The sequence below is a fragment of the Labeo rohita genome, chromosome 9 (genome assembly GCF_022985175.1).
Source record: "Labeo rohita strain BAU-BD-2019 chromosome 9, IGBB_LRoh.1.0, whole genome shotgun sequence".
In the NCBI taxonomy this organism is placed as follows: Eukaryota; Metazoa; Chordata; class Actinopteri; order Cypriniformes; family Cyprinidae; genus Labeo; species Labeo rohita.
Genome location: NC_066877.1, coordinates 6,715,025 through 6,734,683, shown reverse-complemented (window position 1 = coordinate 6,734,683; position 19,659 = coordinate 6,715,025). Strand labels below are relative to the sequence as shown.

Below are 19,659 nucleotides of genomic sequence, written 5' to 3'. Positions count from 1 at the left end.
TCAAATAATAATACCCACAGCGGACAAAAGATGTTATTCTGAGTGTTTGCTGCCACAGTTACCGAAGGCTATAATAAGAAACATCCCTCACCAACACAGTTGGCTGTACTCGGCTGCGTTCGTGCTTTTTCGGAACCCTTCGCCGGCCGTCTCTAGGAAACCCCCCTCCCCCTCGCCCTCCGCCCATCCGCGCCAGACTCTCTCGGCTTTATGTCTGGCCGCTGTGGACGTGAACTGCCATGCGCGGTCGCCATGTTATCGCGCTCTCCTCCCCCTTTCGGGGACTCGTCACAGGCTGATAGCACTAGCACAGGCTACATTACAAGGAGGCAGCTGGTGAATAGGAGCAGAGTGAGAGAGGGAGACTAACACGGGACTAAAACAAAAGAAAGCACGGGATGGAATAAAGCCGGACAGCGCTGAGTTGCTCGGTTTCTCTCTGTCATCCGACGCCGGCTGAAGGACTTTGTTTCGTGTGATTTCGTGCTCTGGAGACTGCGATACAACAATTGAAAATGCGCCTGGCAGTTTGAACTGTGATGGGGAGAGACTCTGTCGTTGTAAGGTTGGATATCGATCGCCCCGGCCGCCTGTGTCGACTCCCTCACGCTTAAACTTCACCGATATGGTGTGCTGAATGCTTTTGCGAGGATATACGCTTGAAAACAACAGCTGAGGCGAATCCGTGTCAGCTAGCTCGCTAGCGACTGTTAACTAGCATTGGCATTAGCCTGCTCCTCATGGTGGACATTTAAATACACCTCAAGTGGAATTATCGTGGCAGTTGCTGGAAAGTGTTGGTTTTATGTGGAAATTACTCGACCGGCTTCAAGTTGCTTCCCAAAAAGAGCTTGTTCTCTTGAGCTGTGTTTATAACTTTGTCGGAGACTATCCTCTAGAAATGAATCACCACGACCGATCCGGGGACTCCGGCAGCGCCCGAAAAATGGTTTACCCCATGAGTTTACCCAAACGGGAAAGCAGCAGCAGCACGGTAGGTGGTTCCACCACATTGACAACTTCTGGAAGCACCAGCCTTAATAGCAACAACTTGATGCTGGGGGATGATTATTCATCACCAGTGCTGATTCAGTCTCAAACACCGGCTGCGCCCTCGCTCGGGCCCCAGAACCCTCCTCAGAGTCTGAATATCCCCATGCAGACCCCCCTGTTACCCCAAACTCTGCCCACCACAGTGGCACAGATGAAAAAGAAGAGTGGCTTTCAGATCACCAGCGTTACTCCCGCTCAGACATCTGTCAGCACCAACAACAGCATTACGGAGGACACCGAGAGCTGCGACGACCTGGACGAGTCGCACACCGAAGACTTGTCGTCCTCCGAGATCATGGATGTGTCACTTACACGGGCCAACAACGCGGGGGGACCGGAGCGGAGCTCTTCGGAGGAGACACTGAATAACTTCCACGAAGCGGAGACCCCGGGGGCCGTGTCTCCCAATCAGCCACCCATTCTCACCCAAGCGCACCTGCATGGCACTATGGTTAACGGGACTGTTCACCATCATCACCATAATCCTGCTCCCTCTGGAAAAGCCCATCCTGCTGCTGGGACGCAGATGGGGATACCTTTGGGTGCCACGGTCACAACCTCAAGCTCTGGAGCTTTAGCTAGCACAGGCCAGAAAATGCCTTCAAATGTGGTAGGATTGATTGAGAACGCCTCTGTTGGCACAACCGCTATCATCGGTCAGCCCTTGGCCACTGTTGCCTCAGGAACTGGAATGATTTCTGCGACTTCAGGTGCCACAATTAGTAATCCTATAACAAATAATGTTTCTATGTTAAATTCCGCCAGTGTGCCTGCTGTGGGTGGCAAGAGTACCAATAGTAGCAATGTAAACTACTCCCCTGCTTTGAATAGTATTAGTAACCAAACTGTAAACTTGACACACATTCCCAGTGGAATAATTGGCATGGGCGTCATCGCTGCTACCACCATTTCCGGTGGTGTTGTTGCTTCAACAGGTGGAGCGCAAGTGGGCCCAGCTGTCATGGGCCAGCACGCAATGCCTGCTCCCTCTGTCCCGGCAATGAGCGCTCAGCCTCAGCAGGCCCAAGTGCCTACTCCTGCCTCCACCAGCTCACGTTTCAGAGTGGTCAAATTGGACTCTACCTCTGAGCCGTTTAAAAAGGGTCGGTGGATGTGCACCGAGTATTATGACAAGGAACCCCCAAGCACGGCGTCCTCCGAAAACGCCCCCAGTACCCGAACAGTGGAAAGCATCCGCCAGTTTGTGCCTGAGAGTGTGGCTCTGACAGACAGAGAAAGTGTCAGCGGGAGCTCCGTCAGCAGCACGGCTAGCCATTACACTGAAAGTCTGGGCAGCGGGGAGACGGGCGGCCCCTCAGCTGTGAAGCAGACCTTCCATCAGTCTGCTGCTCAAAAGCATGACTATTCGTCTTCTAACATGTCCATGTCTCAGATGCAACCTCAAGACTTAGTTCATGCGCATCTTAAGACTCAAATGCCGGTGGGCATTCAGCCTCCGGCAACTATGGGAGGACTGCAGACCACAATTGGGCATTCAACAGCAGCCGTGCCCCCTCATATGCCTAAACTGACATACGCCCAGGCTGCACAATCCTCCCCTGCTCAAGCCCTGCCTGTGGTGACCCAGCAGCAGATGGGCTACCCGCCCGCACCGCAGCCAGCTGCACCGGCACAGGTAGTGCCGGCACATGTTAACCCCTTAAGCCAAGGAGGCAGCCTGCCACCTGACTTCCCTCAACCCAAGCAGATCATGAACACTGTGCCACCTGGGTCAACGCAAACCCTTCCCCACCTGTCTGCCTCCATCCCTCCGGTGGTGGGGAACGGTCAGCTGATTGCAGCTTCGCAGCAGCCCGTGGGTACTGTGCCACCCCCTGCTGCTCAGCCGCTTCCACAAGGGCTCCTGCAGCCACAACAAACACCCGCCCCGCAGATGGTCCAGGTTGTGCCGCAGCTGGTGCAGTCCGCCGGTGCCGGGCTCATACAGCAAACCCAGGGGCAGCAGCTCGCCCCTCAGCCCTCCATGGAGCAGCAGTCCCAGCTCGGCAGTCAAAGCCGTGGCACCCAGTTCGTCCCGGCCGTGACCTCATCAAACGTGCCTCCTACCCTTCAGAGTGATCCCCAGTCTAGTTTGATCCAGAACGGCTCGAAGGAGCCCGGGCCGCAGCCTGCGGTGAGCACCGTGATGCCCACGGCGCAGGAGGATGCCCAGCTCCTGTTACAGCACCCGGCTCTGCTCTCACAACCCAAGCCCGTTGGTGGTCCTGAGGGAAGCAGTGGAGTCAATGCCTTAACTGCCTCGGCCAGCCTGCTGAAGAGCTTACCTGTGGATGGAGAGGAAGATGGGTACGTTTTAGTATTTATTTATTTATTTATTTTCAAAGCACTCTCTATTTGCTATTTCCAATTAATTTGCTTTTGTAATTACAGTTTGAATTGCTTCATTAAAATTACACATGCAGGCAGTGGGTGATCAGCGGTATGGATTAATCTACTGCAATAAACATAAATGGCAGTGTGCATTAAATATCACAGCAGGCCAGTTATAGGAGGAGGCCTATAGGCTTCTATAGCATAGTTAGAAGTGTTTTCTTTACGTAATGCAAAACAGTTACTGTTACTGTGATATTACAGACATAAATGTAACACTTGACCACAAAACCAGTCATGAGGGTCAATTTTAGGAAACTGAGATTTATACTGAAAGCTGAATAAATAAGCTTTTCATTGTTTTATGGTTTGTTAGGATATGACAATTTTTGGCTGAGACACAACTATTTAAAATTCTGCAATCTGAGGGTGCCAAAAAAAGTAAATATTAAGAAAATCGCCTTTAAAGTTGTTCAAATTAAGTTCATAGCAATGCATATTACTAATCAAAAATTAAGTTTTGAGATATTTATGGTAGGAAATTTACAAAATATCTTAATGGAACATGATCTTTACTAAATATCCTAATTAGTTTTGTCATAAAAGAAAAATGTATCATTTTGACCCATACAGTGTATTGATGGCTACTGCTACAAATACACCCGTGCTACTTATGACTGGTTTTGTGGTCCAGGGTCACAAATGTAAATGCTTTGCTCTGCACAGCATCCCAGCCTGCCTTTAAAGACCACATGAAATCACTTCAGAGTGCAGTGTTTTTGTACCATTGACATTTCCTTTTGAAATGGGTAGTCAGAGCAGGAGCCAGTACCCTTTTGTTTGCATCACATCAGCAAATATGGTATTGACGGGGTGCACTTTGTCATTTCTAAAAACATTTGATTGTACAAAAAAAAGTGAGTCAACATTATTTTTATTTGGTCCATGTAGTAAGAAAACGTTTGGATGTTTTAAACATCCGTATATTTAAGTGAACTTAAAGGATGTGCTAACGTATTACGGACTGAAAGTTTGAAATCTAAAAAGGGCATTTTTCGATTATATTGAGTGTGCTGCAGGCACCTTTTTGGAACGATTATCATTTCTGACATGTTTGCTTCAAGCTGTAACTCTATTAAGGCCAAAAGAAATCAATGGAGTGTGTCTGTTTAAACTCTTAGGTTGTCTCTATTTATTGCAGATGCAGCAGTATACTCGTTTAGTCAGCTGATTAACACACCTGAAAGTATTTTCTCACTCTGAGTTTTTTTTGAAGACTCGAAAACTGTAGCTTTGTTTTAGTCCGTTTTCTCCCATCAAGGCCAAGATTGTAACCTAAATATGAATGCTTACTTACTCTTAAACATACTGCTGATACTGTGACATATGTTTAAATTTGTCTCGAGCTGTTCAGAAATAACAGGCATGTGTGTTTATACTGTGCTATGTTTATGAGTTGTTCGTAAGTGAAGTTTCCTGTGCTTGACAGAGCTTGTCTAACAGATGTCCCAGGGATGACAGAGTGCTCTGTAATCTGACACTCCTTAATGAAACAGACAGTTTTGTCACAGTGCACACATCATTGTGGCACTGCTCGTTCCTCTCAGGTGTTAGTCATAATCTTACTTAAAGATATTTGCTTGGCCTGACTATATAACAGTGTCACATTGCACATCTGTTCTGTTCAGATTTATGTTTTAGATAAATGTAGTCGTCCCAAAACATGAGATGTTGGGACGAATGTCACACTTGATGGTCTTATAAATTCTTGGCCAGCACTTACTGTCAGCCGCAGCTAGATAGCCCTCTACAATATATGGGCAATATATGTGACCCTGGACCACAAATCCAGTCTTAAGTAGCACGGATATATTTGTAGCAGTAGATAAAAATACAATGTATGCGTCAAAATGATTTTTTTTTTGCGCCAAAAATCATTATGAAATTACGTAAAGATCTTGTTAATGAAGATATTTTGTAAATTTCCAGCTGTAAATATATCAAAACTTAGTAGTGGTGTAGTTTTCAGTCTTTTGGCAAAGACTAATTTTTTTTTTTTTTTTTTTTTATTTATGGATTTTCTCTCAGAGGGTAGGTTCTTTTCTGTCAGAGCATGATCAGTTTAACAAACCCAAACTTTTTCTCCCCAAGTGGATTCATAATGGTTATTGCAAGAAGTAATAACGTGAACGTTTACTAGTAATTCAAGCAGTTAATTCAGTTAGAAACATAGTTTATTAACTCCTAACGTTAAATCAGAAGTACTATTAAAATGCGCTCATGCTTGCAAGTTGCATTTTAGGGAGAGATCGTGAAAATAGTCTAATGAAACGCTAGACAGGCTGACAAGCCGCAAAAAGACAAGCCAACAAGCCACAAAACCAGTCATAAGGGTCAATTTTTTTTAAACTGAGATCGATACATCTGAAAACTGAATAAATAAGCTTTCCATTGACATGTGGTTTGGATTAAATTGGGCAATCTGGAATCTGAGGGTGAAAAAAAAAAAAAAAAAAAAAAAAAATTATTAATAGTATTGAGAAAATCGCCTTTGAAGTTGTACAAATGAAGTTCTTAGCAATGCATATTACTAATTAAATTAAGCTTTGATGTGTTTATAGTTGGAAATGTACACTATCTTAATGGAACATGATCTTTACATAATATCTTAATTGTTTTTGGCATAAAAGTTTAATTTTGACCAATACAGTTTATTTTTGGCTATTACTACAAATATACCCTTGCTACTTATGACTGGTTTTGTGGTCCAGGGTCACACATTTCCAATGTCACTAGCAAAATCATTGTGAATATGTGCTGAATAGTCAATGTATTGCCCAGATAGCCAGAACCAAGTTCTCTGTTAAGTTTAACTTGGCATGTTGTCAGCTTGTTGTTTTTTTTTTTTTGGACGTTTGATCATGTGATTGAAGTAACGTATAAGACTAACACATCTGTTGGTTTCAGATGTATTTTTCAAAAGCTTGTTCTCCTGGGAGAATTGCAAGGTCTGTTTTGTGTGTATCATGGCTGTCCTTTTGACTGGTGTCATTTTTTTTGGTGTGATTGTGTTTGGGTGAAGGATGGTAGGACTACCTACAGAGCCAGCCATTTCAAATGTAACACTTTCGCTTCTCAGTGAGCAAACAATTTAATTTCAACCTGTTTTATTTCTTTGTTGTGAAAGGCTGTCAGCTGGTGCTGTTTTGGTGTAGAGCATGAGGCCACTTCTACAGGATGAGATCATTCGTTTTTCCCCTGTTTTGCTCTTGCTCAATAGCAGATTAAGTCAGCGCAAATTATTTTAATCTGTTTTTTTTTTGCTGTTCTTAGGTCAGTGTTGACTAGCAGTCTCGTATGGAAAGATTATCATCTCACATTTGCTTTTTCAATGTAATCTGCTCTTGGCAGTGATAAAAGCCACACATGAGAGTCTCAATGAATCACTCATTGTGTAGAGATCAAGTAGATTATCTCTCCAATTAATGACCCTGTGGAATGGGAGAGGAGAGGAAATGCTTTCACTCGGCCAGATCGGGCCAGAGCAGATAACGTGGCAGAACTTAAAGCGGCAGTACGCGTGTGCTTTCTCTCCTGGTCCATCAGTGATACTCACTTTTACTGCTCTCCTCGTCTCTATTGCAGAGATGAATTGGGCAGAAATGAAAAGTGTCATTATTTACTCATCCCTTTATGCAAGAGATGTTAGCCATAATGTACGAGCTGCTGACGCTCTTCTGAGTGTTAATGATACTGTCAAGCTTCAAAAAGGGAGAAAATCATTATAAAAGTGGTCTGAGTCTTTTGAAGTCATACAGTAACTATATTTGCAGAACAGACTGAAATTTAAGTCTTTTACCAAAATGCTCATGAGAACATGATATTTGCCCTCAGTGACGCCACACCTCTGGATGAGTTGCACATTAGAAATGAAACTGTGGCTAGTTTTTGTTGAACAAAAATGACGTTTTTAGTGCCCTATGAAATCCCTTTTTCCCTCAAAATTTGTTTTCAGTTTTAATTTTTTGGATTTTGTATTAAGAGTTTCTGTTTTTATATGATTTTATCATATTAAACCGTAATATGCTCATGAAGAGACTCTCAGAGCAGCTCAGGGGCTGGTTGCATAAAAGTTAGTCATCTAATTTTTTTCTTCAAGACTGGTCATAATTTTGTAAAATTTGGTTACGTAAAAAATGTTAAAGGGATAGTTCACCCAAAAATGGCAATTCTGTCATTAATTACTCACCCTAATGTCATGTCCAAACCCGTAATGCTTTCGTTCATCTTCAGAACACATATTAAAATTTTTAAAGAAATTTGAGAGCTTTCTGGCCCTGCATAGACAGCAGCACAACTGACATGTTCAAGGCCCAGAAAGGCAGTAAGGACATTTATTGAAATAGTCCATGACATGACATGAGTGGTTCAACCATAATGTTTAGGGCTGTAACAATTCATCGGTTCTATTCAAGTATTTGATTTTAAAAAATCCTTGATTGCATTTTGCCCTTGTATAATAGCATATATGCTATTAAGAATGGACAAATGCTACGATTAAATTAAATACATGCGATGCAGGTTTAATGTGCGTTTTAATTATTTATGTGTGTTTAAGGTACGTATGTGCATCTCAGAGTGGCTCCATTCACATTAAATGCTGCTACACAAACTTATCATTTACATGTGTGGAGCGTCTCAAACTTCATCTCTGCATGTTGTTGTGAGTTTGGGTTTTTTGTAACATTCATCTGGGAATGCAACGTGCTAGGCCTGTTTCATCAGATTTGTAAGGTCATTTATAAACCTAAACCTACATAAACACAGGAGAATACATCAATATCGTTCTCGATATGCTAACTGTTCTTAGTGATTTCAAAATAAAAGTTTAAACCCTCACTCAGAGTTTAAGTTTTGATGTCCACATATTCAAGAAATTGCAGTGGCTTTAACTTTTCTATCATAATAAAATGTGCCAAATTTAATAGATTAAGTAGAAATTTGAATTAAATGTTTTTAGTCAATATTAAACAATGATTAGATCGCACAGTAAAGTGTAAAAAAAAATAAAAAAATTGTCAGGTTGTTGGCGCCCTCTGCAGGCATTGTACTCAAGGTCTGTTGTTTATAATACATTATGTACAGTTTTGTTCAATAAAACCATATGATTACTTGCTTTTGATACTTTATTTGAACTGATTATTATTGCCTCATTGCTATTATATGTATTTTTTGTCATTTTGAAGGGTATTGTTCACTTAGGCCTATTTTTATTACTACAAAAAAAGTACTATTATCCAATTGCTTGATTAATCGTCAGATTAATCGACTGATTACTCAATTACCAAAATAGTCATTAGTGACAGGCCTAGTAATGTTCTAAAGCTTTGAGAATACTTTTTGTGTGCACAGATAACAAAAATAATCACTTTATTCAACAGTTTATTCTCTTCATCTCGGAAGAATAAAGTTATTTTTGTTTTCTTTGTGCACAAAAAGTATTCTTGTAGCTTCATAACATTACGGTTGAGCCACTGATGTCACATGGACATTTTAATGATGTCCTTACTACCTTTCCGGGACTTTAACTTTGTTGCGTTGCTGTCTATGCAGGGTCAGAAAGCTCTTGGATTTCATCAGAAATATCTTTATTCATCTTCAAAACACAAATTAAGGTCTTACGGGTTTGGAACGACATGAGGGTGAGTAATGACAGAATTGTCATTTTTGGGTGAACTATCCCTTTAATATTGAGGCCAAGTTGATGCAACTGCCCCCTGGAGATAAAATTCATGTGAAGTGTCCTGAGACAGCAGATGCTGAAAACACCACGAACGTCACGCTTGCTTCAGTATAATGTGTGTAGTCGACGAAACCGTGCCAGACATGCAGATATCACATATCATCAGTGTGCTTTAATCTTGCAATTAAGTTTAAATTGTACACCCTACTTTTTACTAATTCGTCCAAAATTTGCACAATTATGTGAATTTATGGTTTCTGAAGGCTTGTATGGACCATGTTAACATGTGCTTTTATTATTATTTTGTCTATTTATGTTGAAACATGATATAAATCAAGATTTTTGGTGTTGAATGCAACAGAAGACATTTTGACTCTTCATCTCTTTTTTTTGTTTTTCACGGACGGGAAACAATAATACGGGTTGGAATGATAGGAGGGGACGAGCGAATGTCAAAAAGTTTATTTTCGGACAAACTTTCCCTTTAATGTGGTTTTTAGCCACATCGTTATCAAACATCAGAAGGGTCATTCTGCATCTGTAATCCAAGACAAGATCCTGTGCTTTGAAGTCTTTTTTAGACCAGAGAAGGCTCTTTGTACGCACATCTCTCTCTTTTGGGATGATGTCATTTGGATGAGAACCTGTCCTTCCAAACCTGAGAGCGGAGAGCACAGCAAAGTACTTTAGGGACTGAAAACTAATAGGGGCAGAGACCTCATGAGCTCAGCTGAACTGGTTTCTCAAACGCATTCACAACAGGCATTTGCGCTGGTCTCAACTCTTTTCAGGTTTGAAATCTGCTGGCTTTCATATTCTTTCCCAGACGTGACAACATATGATCCTCAAATGCTTTGCTACTTCCTGCATCTCCTAATTGCCACTGTTTTCTCAGATAAACCTCGAATCGTTTTCCGAACACGTTCTAGGCGGATGTCGTTAAGAAAACTACCGAATCACATCTGGTGAAGCTTGAATGTTTCTTTGGAAATGTTCTGTGTTCATTTGTCCAGACAGAGTGTCATCTGGACAGCTGCTACGCAACACATTCACATGTAAACATTTCATTATTTTGAGGCCTCGACACAAAGCGTACAGGGAAGTGCCAGGGCGCAGCAACACGTTTTATTACTTATAAAGCATATTTGCCAAGTGGGTATTTTCATCTGGCCCATTTAGCCAGGCCTATTTAAGTGCTCTCAGAACAGCAGAACAGAGACCAAGCAAAACAACATCGTGGCTGTTTTATTGTCACGTTTTGGTGGACAATTAACATCCTCCTTTGATCTGCTGGGTGTAGTGATTGCAGTGCATGGCCTCTTTAATTTTATTTTCATTGCTTTAATAATGTTTGTTTAGCAGTGAGAGGAATTAGCAGTTTGGGTTTTGTTTTATTCTTCTAGGCAGTAGATCTGTTTTGCATAACCAAGCATTGGGCTTTTGTGTGTGGTTCTTTTGTGACCATGTTTGTTTGCTCTGAATTAGTGTGAAACAATAGTAAAAGTATGCTTTTTATGCACATTATGCACAAATGTTGTATTATCTATCTTCCCAACTGCAGTGTTCTCATTATCTGACGTGTAATGATAAAGATGCGAGCTTTTTACTTAAAGGTCAGTCCCGTGCCGCCTGATTAATATGCCTACGGAGAAATCCAGATAGCTGCTCTGAAATGAAACCGCTCCCCGGCCCAAGTCGTTATTCATGCCTGAGCTACGGCCTGTAGAAAGTTTGATCTCTTCCTATTTTGGCTTTCTAAGAGTCGGCACGTGAGTCAGCAGAGTTGGAAAGCTGCCTCTCGCTGTGGTTTCAGAACGGGCAGGAAATCTCGCGTGCAACCTTGAGCATGTGCCCATGCCGCGTTCTTGCTCTGTTAAACATGTACAATGAGATTTCCTCTTCTTGTATCACCAGGCTGGACGGAGTGAAATGAGGTCACCGTGGAAAACATGGCGGCCGCTGCACAACACAACACACTGTTAATTGGACAGCTTCTAATTTAAATAGGATTTATTCTTTTGGGATGAATGCGAAGCTGTCTTTCCGTCTGACGTTTATTTGATTGCTTTTTAGTGCTTAACATAAACTTTCGCAGACTTTATTAACGGCCTGTCAGGTGAGCGATTGATGATCTTTGACAGTAGGAATTTTTTCCCACCCAGCACCTTGCTCGATCCCTGAGGGATTGCTCCATCTGCGCAGAGTGTCTTATCTCTGCTTCCTCCCCATCCCTGCTGCAAACACCATGTGTGTCACGGATTATCTGCCAGTCAAGTTCACACTTCTGCGCAATTCCAAACTCCTAATTCTAGATAACGAGCAAACAGCTTGGGCTGGTGTGCAAATTAGTTGCTGCTAGAATCCACGGCCACCTGAGACAAGATCATCCATCATTTCACTGCCGTCCACCTGTATGTAGGGCCATGTGATTTTCGCAATAAAGCAAACCCGAACTGAATCATGGAATCCAATCATAAAATGGAATTTGCATATATCCCGGAATGTCATGGAATTTCGCAAATTAATTTTTGAAATTTTGCTACATGGACTACGGTTTGTGAGTGTTAAAGCGCAAAAGACTGCTATTTAAATATTAAGTCTGTATGTTCTGTCTTTGTGTGTGTAAGCAGTGGCACACTGAAACATTCGTGATGCTTAAGCATTTGCGCACTCACTATGTCAGGGCATGAACACAAAACTTCATCTCCAGAGCTGCTCTGAGTCACTTCACCAGCATTTCATAGTTTCTTTTTAGTAAAAATATTCCCAACTTTGAATGTTTATGCCAACCTGTCAAAAGTTTGGTTTAACATTAACTCACAGTCACGTCTTGCTAATGCTCAGTAGAATGTACTTCTCAAAGAAAAAAAATAAAATAAATTAATACCTTTTACATATAAAATGGATAATAAATAAAAGCATATAAAATTAATAATAATAAAATTAAAACACAATTTAAGGATTGTAAATGAATAAATTTTATATGTAAAATAAATAAACATTTCTGTATTAATACTACTAATATATATAATTCAGCTTATTATTTATAGAATGTGATTTAATAATTAAAAAAAAATTAAATTATTTAAATTTTTAAACTTTTATTTTTATTTTTATTTTTTAAGATTTATTTTTGGTGTTTTTATGCCTTTATTTAGATAGGACAGTGTAAGTAAGATAGGAAGTGAAGTGGGAGAGAGAGAGAAGGGAGTGGGATCGGGAAAAGTCCACGAGCTGGGATTCGAACAAGGGGCGCCCGCGGCGCAACGGCTCTGTATGTCACTATATTTGCTATATATGCTAACCACAAGGCTGTTGGCGCTGACTAATTTTAAGGATAAAAGTAAATAACTTTATATATTTATAGATAGATAAATAAATATAAAATATTATAATTATTAATAATAAAACTGAAACCGTTTTTAGGATTGGAAATGAATAAATTTTAAATATAAAATAAATAATAAACTTATATTACTGTAATACTACTATATATAATATTATTATTATTATTATTATTATTATTATTATTATTATTATTATTATTATTAGATATTATTATATAACATAATATATATTAAAACACAATATAATACCATATAATAATATAACAGTAATAAAATATTTATATATAAAATAAAAACTAAAGCATATATAAAATATTGCTATATTAATACTACTGCTACTACATACATAGCAACTAATAATAATAATAAAATTAAAACTTTTTTCCTTGTCTTCATTTTAACTGTAAACTTCTGCTGTGCAGCTACAATATTATAATTTAATTTATTATATTTCTTTATATACAAATATTAAAGACATTTCATTTTCATTTGATCTACATTTTAAAAGGTATCTTTAATGTTTTACACTTTGATTTAATTGCCTCTGTAAACATTTGAAACATTTGAATAAATGATTAAATTCAGTTGATTAAAAAAAATGCTTTTTGATGATTAAAATTCAATTAACCCGTTAAAATGAAATCCACAATTTTTATTTTTTTTGTTAAATTGTATGTTTCGTAATTTAATTACGTTTTTAAATTTGATTAAAAAAAAATAAATAAATAAATAAAATTGTTTGCCATCTCTATTTAATGCAGTCACATCCAATGGTAAAGTATGTGTTGGTTACGATGGGGTTTATCGTCGTTCTCCCAACACTTTGTCCAAATTAATCCCTCTCTCTTATGCGAGGAGCCTGAATGAGTGCTGGGCTCTGTATTTAGCATACAGCGTGGCGCTGTGTGCCATTAGCACTGAGTCATTGTTTCATCCACACTGCCAGTGTCGCCTGGCCGCCGGCCATCTCGCTCTTTCTGTGCAGACCCCCGCGTGCTCGCCCATCCCTGTCCTTTGCGCCGGTCTGCCCGCTCGTCTGAGCTGCCACCGAGCTGCTATAGCAACCGGCAGCCCTAAAAACCCCTAGCATAGCCCTTCCAGAGCCAATTGTGTCTTCATCACTCTCGCACTGGCTCTGGAGAAGACGCTCTCATTCAGCAGGGGCTGTGAGTTCCTGTTTTAAAAACAACGCCACGCTGCTTTGTGCTGGAAATCAGAATAAAGGACTTTAGAATTGTTGTTTGATTAGTTGTTCGTGGATTAGCCGCGGAATACATGCAAATTTATGCCTAGCCTTGGTTTGTGTCTGGCAGTATGGCAGTGCAGTGCTCTGTCATGGTGGTTTTCAAGGAAGCGTGAATAAAGAACAGATCCCTACAGAGGAGTCTGGGTTGATTTCTCATCTAGGGCACTTGTTGGTTCTAGGACTGAATCATTACTAATGTTTTGCCTTTTAGAATACATGCATACATATGTTTAATACTTGCTTTGTCATTATCCATAATATGAGAATAATGTCATTATCAAACTGTACATTTTAATTTCATTTATTGTAAGAATTTTTTTTTCCCCTACAAAATGTGTCTTATCCTGTCTATTGTTCTGTCCATCATTCCTTCTGTCCTTCTGTCTATCTTTGTCTATCGTTCAATTTCTATCATTCTATTTATCATTTTATCTATCCTTTTATTTATCCTTCTGTCTATCGTTCTATTGTTCCATCTATCTGTCTTTCTATCCTTCCATCTATCTATCTATCCTTCTGTCTACTCTTCTGTCGTTCTTTCTATCTATCCTTCTGTCTGCTGTTCAATCTGTCTGTCTCTATCTATCTTATCCTCCTGTCTGTTCTATCTGTCCTTCAATCCATCATCCTGTCATTCTATTTATCCTTCTGTTGTTCTATCTGTTCTTCTATCTATCCTTCTGTCTATCTTTCTGTCTATCCTTGTATCTATCATTCTGTCTATTGTTCAATTTCTAACCTATTTATCATTCTATCTATCCTTTTATTTATCCTTCTGTCCATCATTCTATTGTTCCATCTATCGGTCTTTCTATCCTTCTATGATTCTATCTGTCCTTATATCTATCATTCTGTGTATCATTCTGTCTATCCTTCTGTCTGTTCTATCTATCCTTGTATCATCCTGTTCTTATATTTATCCTTCTATCATTCTGTCTATCCTTCTATCTGTCATTCTGTCTATTGTTCTGTTTCTATTTATCGTTCTGTCTACCCTTCTATCTATCTATCTATCTATCTATCTATCTAATGTCAATCTATCTTTCCATCTTTCTATCTTTCCATCTTTCTATCTTTCCATCTTTTTATCTTTCCATCTTTCTATTCTTTTATCGTTCTTTCTATTTTTTTGTCTGTCTGTCCGTCCATCTATCTATCCTTCTATCTATCTATCCTTCTATCTATTCTTCTGTCGTTCTTTTTATCTATCCTTCTGTCTGTTGTTCTATCTATCCGTCTCTGTCTATCTTATCCTTCTGTCTGTTCTATCTGTCCTTCTATCATCATCCCATCTTTCTATTTATCCTTCTGTTGTTCTATCTATCCTTCTGTCTATGCTTCTTTCTATTTATCATTGTCTATTTTTCTATCTGTTGTCTATCGTTCTATCCTTCTGTTCCATCCATCTATCTATCCTTCTATCTGCCATCTCATCCTTCTATTTATTCTTTCATTCTGTCTATCCTTCTATCGTTCTGTCTATTTACCGTTCTGTCTATCCTTTTGTCTATCCTTTTATCTAACCTTCTCTTTGTCTTTCTATCCTTCAATCTGTCTATCCTTCAATCTATCCTTATATATATCCTTCTATCTATCCTTCTATCCTTCAGTCTGTTGTTCTATCCTTCTGTCTATCCTTCTGTGTATCGTTCTATTTATTGTTCTTTCTGTCTGTCTGTCTATAGATCGTTCTGTCATTTTATATATTTATTTATATTTATATTTATATTTACACAGTTCTACCGTTCTATCCATATCTAAAGTTCTGTCATTCTATCTATATATAAAACCTTATGAATTATGAAGAACATTTAAATATAACTAAAGAGAGTAAATCACTGTCAGTTTGCAATTTTTTTTTTTTTAATTAAAAATGAATTTTTATTTAGATTAATTTGTCTAATTTTTTAAGGCAAAAACAAAACATGTAGATCTTTGGTCTTGCAGTTCATTTAAATGACAAAGTGTAAGAAAATATAAATATCATTAATTCCTGTAAAATGCAGTTTTAGCAGGAGCTCTTTTTGTTGCGGTCTTAACATTTGTTAAAAATGTTTTTTTTTTATACTTGTGGTTGTATATTTATAACAAAGTGCAAATGACTTTGCTTTGACCATCTGGATTTTATTTATAAATCAATTGCAATGTCAAATTTGGTACATGTAGTGGCACATCTCGGTGCATTAACTTTTACGCTTTGTCGCATGACCTCATCTGCGGGAGGCTGATGATAATACTATGGTGTTGTACCATGGTGCTTTTTATATTTATTTATTTTTAAGCACCGATTGACTGCACAAACCTAGTATGTTTTGTCTCTCAATTATCCCAGCAATGAGCATAGTGTTGATATTTATCCGCAGTATCAGTACTTGTTGTCTCGGGCCGTACTAGCTGTGTGGGGTAAATTGGTGGCCAGTGCCACTGTTTAAAACGGTAAGCATGGGCTTGTGTTCTCTCACAGCCTCCTGCTACACTGTCCCATGGGTCCCGTGGCCATCTGTATTTGTAGTACTCGTCTCAAACAGGGACTTTCCAGGAACAGCCCCTTTAACAAATCAAGCCCTGTCCTTGTTTTCTGGCTAGTGGGAAGCTGTCCTTTATGTCATGTAGTCTGGGCTTTTTTGGATGCCTTATAATCCTATTCTAGGTGCAAGATAAACAGCAGTGGTACAGAAACAGAACAGAGTAGGCCTTATTCCAGACGACTGGTCGTTTGTACCCGCTGTCCTCCATGTGATGCATATGCAAACATAATGTGGTTGTGGCAGAGTCGTGGTTACCCTCCCTGTAGCATCCTCAGCAGAACTGTCTTTCCTGTTGGATTGTGGCCTGGAAATAAAAGAATAATTGTAACAAGTGGCATATGCAACAGCAAAGCTGAAATCTAGACTAAGTTTTAAAGAGTATAGTCAGAATTGTAGGGGGAAAATGGGTCTCAGATTATCTTCCCAGTATCACTGATATATAATAAATGATATACGTGAATTTCATTTTAATGTTTCTATCTAGCTATCAGTGAAATGTCAGATGAGATCTCGTTCCTCTCCGATGGCCGCAGATGACTGGGGTTTCTGCCGTGGCTTGTTTTGAATGCACGGTGCCAGAAGCTCCCTGACTGCGCTGGGTTTGGCTCTCGTAAATTAGAGCCATGTCCCCTCAGGCAACCCACCCACATGCATCAAGAATCCTGCCTTTTCACTTACTGCAAACCTGAAACACTGTACACAGAGCCTTTATTAGACCAGACACAAACATCACAAACTTCTAAAAGAGTCTTGTGTAGCATTCATTTGCTCGGTCTTAGACCGTGTCTACGGCAGTCTTGAGGCTGTCTGTCAGCTCAGAGTAATAATTAGCTACAGACCAGTCAGCTACACATGAACAACACTGAAATTAAAACTTGATTTTTACATGTTTTGGTGGTTGCTAGGCTGTTCTGGGTGGTTACTTGGAGTTGAGTCAAAAGAGTTCACCCCCAAGTCTATGGTTTTTATTTTATTTATTTATTTAAGATATGGCTTGTTGTATAAATTTTAGGGCTGGCAAACGGTTAATCACGATTAATCGCCTACAAAGTAGGCCTTTGCCTAATAAAATGCGTGTACTGTAACTATTATACATGTAAATATAAAAGCACATTCATGTATATACTTAAGAAGAATTTACAAGTGTATGTATGTATTATAATTTTTATAGAATTTATATTATATATAAATACAAATATTTTGTATTGTATTGTATTTTGTTTTTTCTATTTAGGTATTTCATTTTATTTTTTCCCCCCGTCTCTTTGATTTTATTATTTTATCTATTTATTTGTTTTGTTTTTATTTATACTTATACATTTATTCTATATACTTGTATTTTTTTTTTTCTATATTTTCTCCTTTTTATTTGCATATTTCTATTTGGTTAAATGTTTTCTTTTTTATTTCACTTGTTTTTGAATTTTTTTATATTTATGTTGTATATAATTTTTATATATTTTTCTTCTTTTTATTTCCATATTTCTGTTTGGTTAAATGTTTTCTTTTTTATTTCATTTGTTTTTGTGTTACTTTATATTTATGTTTTATATATTTTATTTTTTTTTTTACACTTTTTCTTGCTGCTTTTTTTTTTTTTCTTTTTAAATTTATAAACATTTATTTTACAAGTTTTTATTATTTATTTTTTTTAAGAAATTAAAGCGGCAAGAAAAAGTATTAAAAAAAAATCACACACACACACACACACACACACACATATATATATATGAAACTAGTAAATAAAGACAACAGAAGAAGTGAAATATGGCATTTTTCCATACAAAACAGATGTTAAAGGTGAGCCTTACTGCAGCTGACCTTGCTGCACCTGTATTCAAGCTTTGCTATAAATCAAGTGTTGCCACAGGAGGCAACACATCAAACATTTCTACACTTGCTCATCCTGATCTTTAACTCTCCTGATCGAATTTAGAGATTGACAGGTGAGTGCATCATTTACCATTCATAAATGTAGTTCTAATTAACTTTTATTCACAAATGATCAACACGCATACCTAAGATGTGATACAGAGTAAACAGGAAAGCTCAAATGTGCGTGACAGCTGGAACCAGTTTAGCTTTGGTCACATAATATTTGCACTTGCATTTCAAACAATCAAATATTAATTGAATTTGAATGACGCATGAGTTTTGCTGTATTAATTTCAGTATCAATAATATGAAGGGAATGTTTCTGCCGCGCCGCAAACAGCTAACATGAAGCAGCCGAGAGAGCGTGAGAGGGATTTATATTTAATGCTTTTTCTTTGGCTGAGTCTGACTCTGAAAACTGAAAACAATCAGAGAGAGAGATAATAAACGTGAATTTTTGACTGTTAGAATAACACAGTAAAGCAACCTTTGTTAAAATTCATTGGGTAAGCTGAACTAACAGAATTATAGCACTTATTATTTTGGTCAGTAATTTATAAATTATAAATGAACTAATACATGTTTAGTATGTTAAAATTACTTACTAAATTGTTTTCAATTCCCTTATCTTTTGAGGCTGGTTATTTGTTACCTATGGTATCAATTTAGTATCAGTACTAAGGTGTCATTCTGGTATCGTACCAAAGCCAAAATTATGGTATCGAGCCATCCCTAAATATATACATTTCATTTTTTTCCTTTTTTTCATATTTCTGTTTATTTAAACATTTGTTCTTTTTAATTTCTTTAGTGTATTTCTTTTTGTTTTTTTTTGTTTGTTTGTTTTTTATAGATTTTATATTTTTTGTTTCTATTTGGTATTTTTTTCCTTGCTGCTTTAAATTTCTTATTTGAGTTTCTTTCTTTTTAAAAACGTTTTATACATTTTTATATAAATATAAATAAAATATAAACCATTATATTATTGTTTTATATATATTTTATTTTGGATGTATTCTGCTGTTTATTTTTTATTATTTCTATGCATTTCTGTTTAGTTTTTTATATTCATTTCTTTTTGTCTCCTTTTATTTTATTTCTGTTTAGTTAAAACATTTGTTCTTTTTTATTTCTTATATTTTTATATATATTATATTGTGTTCATTTATTTATTTCCATTTTATTTATTTTGAAGTTCTTGTTGCTCTAATTTCTTATGTGTTTTTATTTCATATATATTTTAATGTTTATTATATTTACTTTATTTCTGTGCATTTCTGTTTAGTTGTTTATATTTACACATTTCCTTTTTTCTCCTTTTTTTTAATATTTCTGTTTAATTAAAACATTTTTCTTTTTTCTTGATTGTAATCTTTTTTTTTATATATTTTTATATATTTTATTTTCTACTTATTTATTACCATTTAATTCATGAAAAACTATTTTTTCTTGCTGCTTTAATTTCTTATGTGTTTCTTTTTAATTAACGTAAACATTTATTTTATTTTATTTTATTTTATTTTATTTTATTTTATA

At 37.6% G+C, this 19,659-nt stretch overlaps 1 protein-coding gene across 1 annotated transcript in view; it reads left to right on the top strand.

Moving 5' to 3' along the window:
* Positions 1-266: 266 nt before the first annotated feature.
* tsc22d1 (TSC22 domain family, member 1) overlaps positions 267-19,659 on the top strand; it is a 52,807-nt gene continuing 33,414 nt past the window's right edge. Inside the window, exon 1 of the mRNA XM_051118882.1 lies at positions 267-3,360. Coding sequence (XP_050974839.1) covers positions 806-3,360 — 2,555 coding nt within the window. The 5' untranslated portion in view covers positions 267-805. The remainder of the gene's footprint in view (positions 3,361-19,659) is intronic.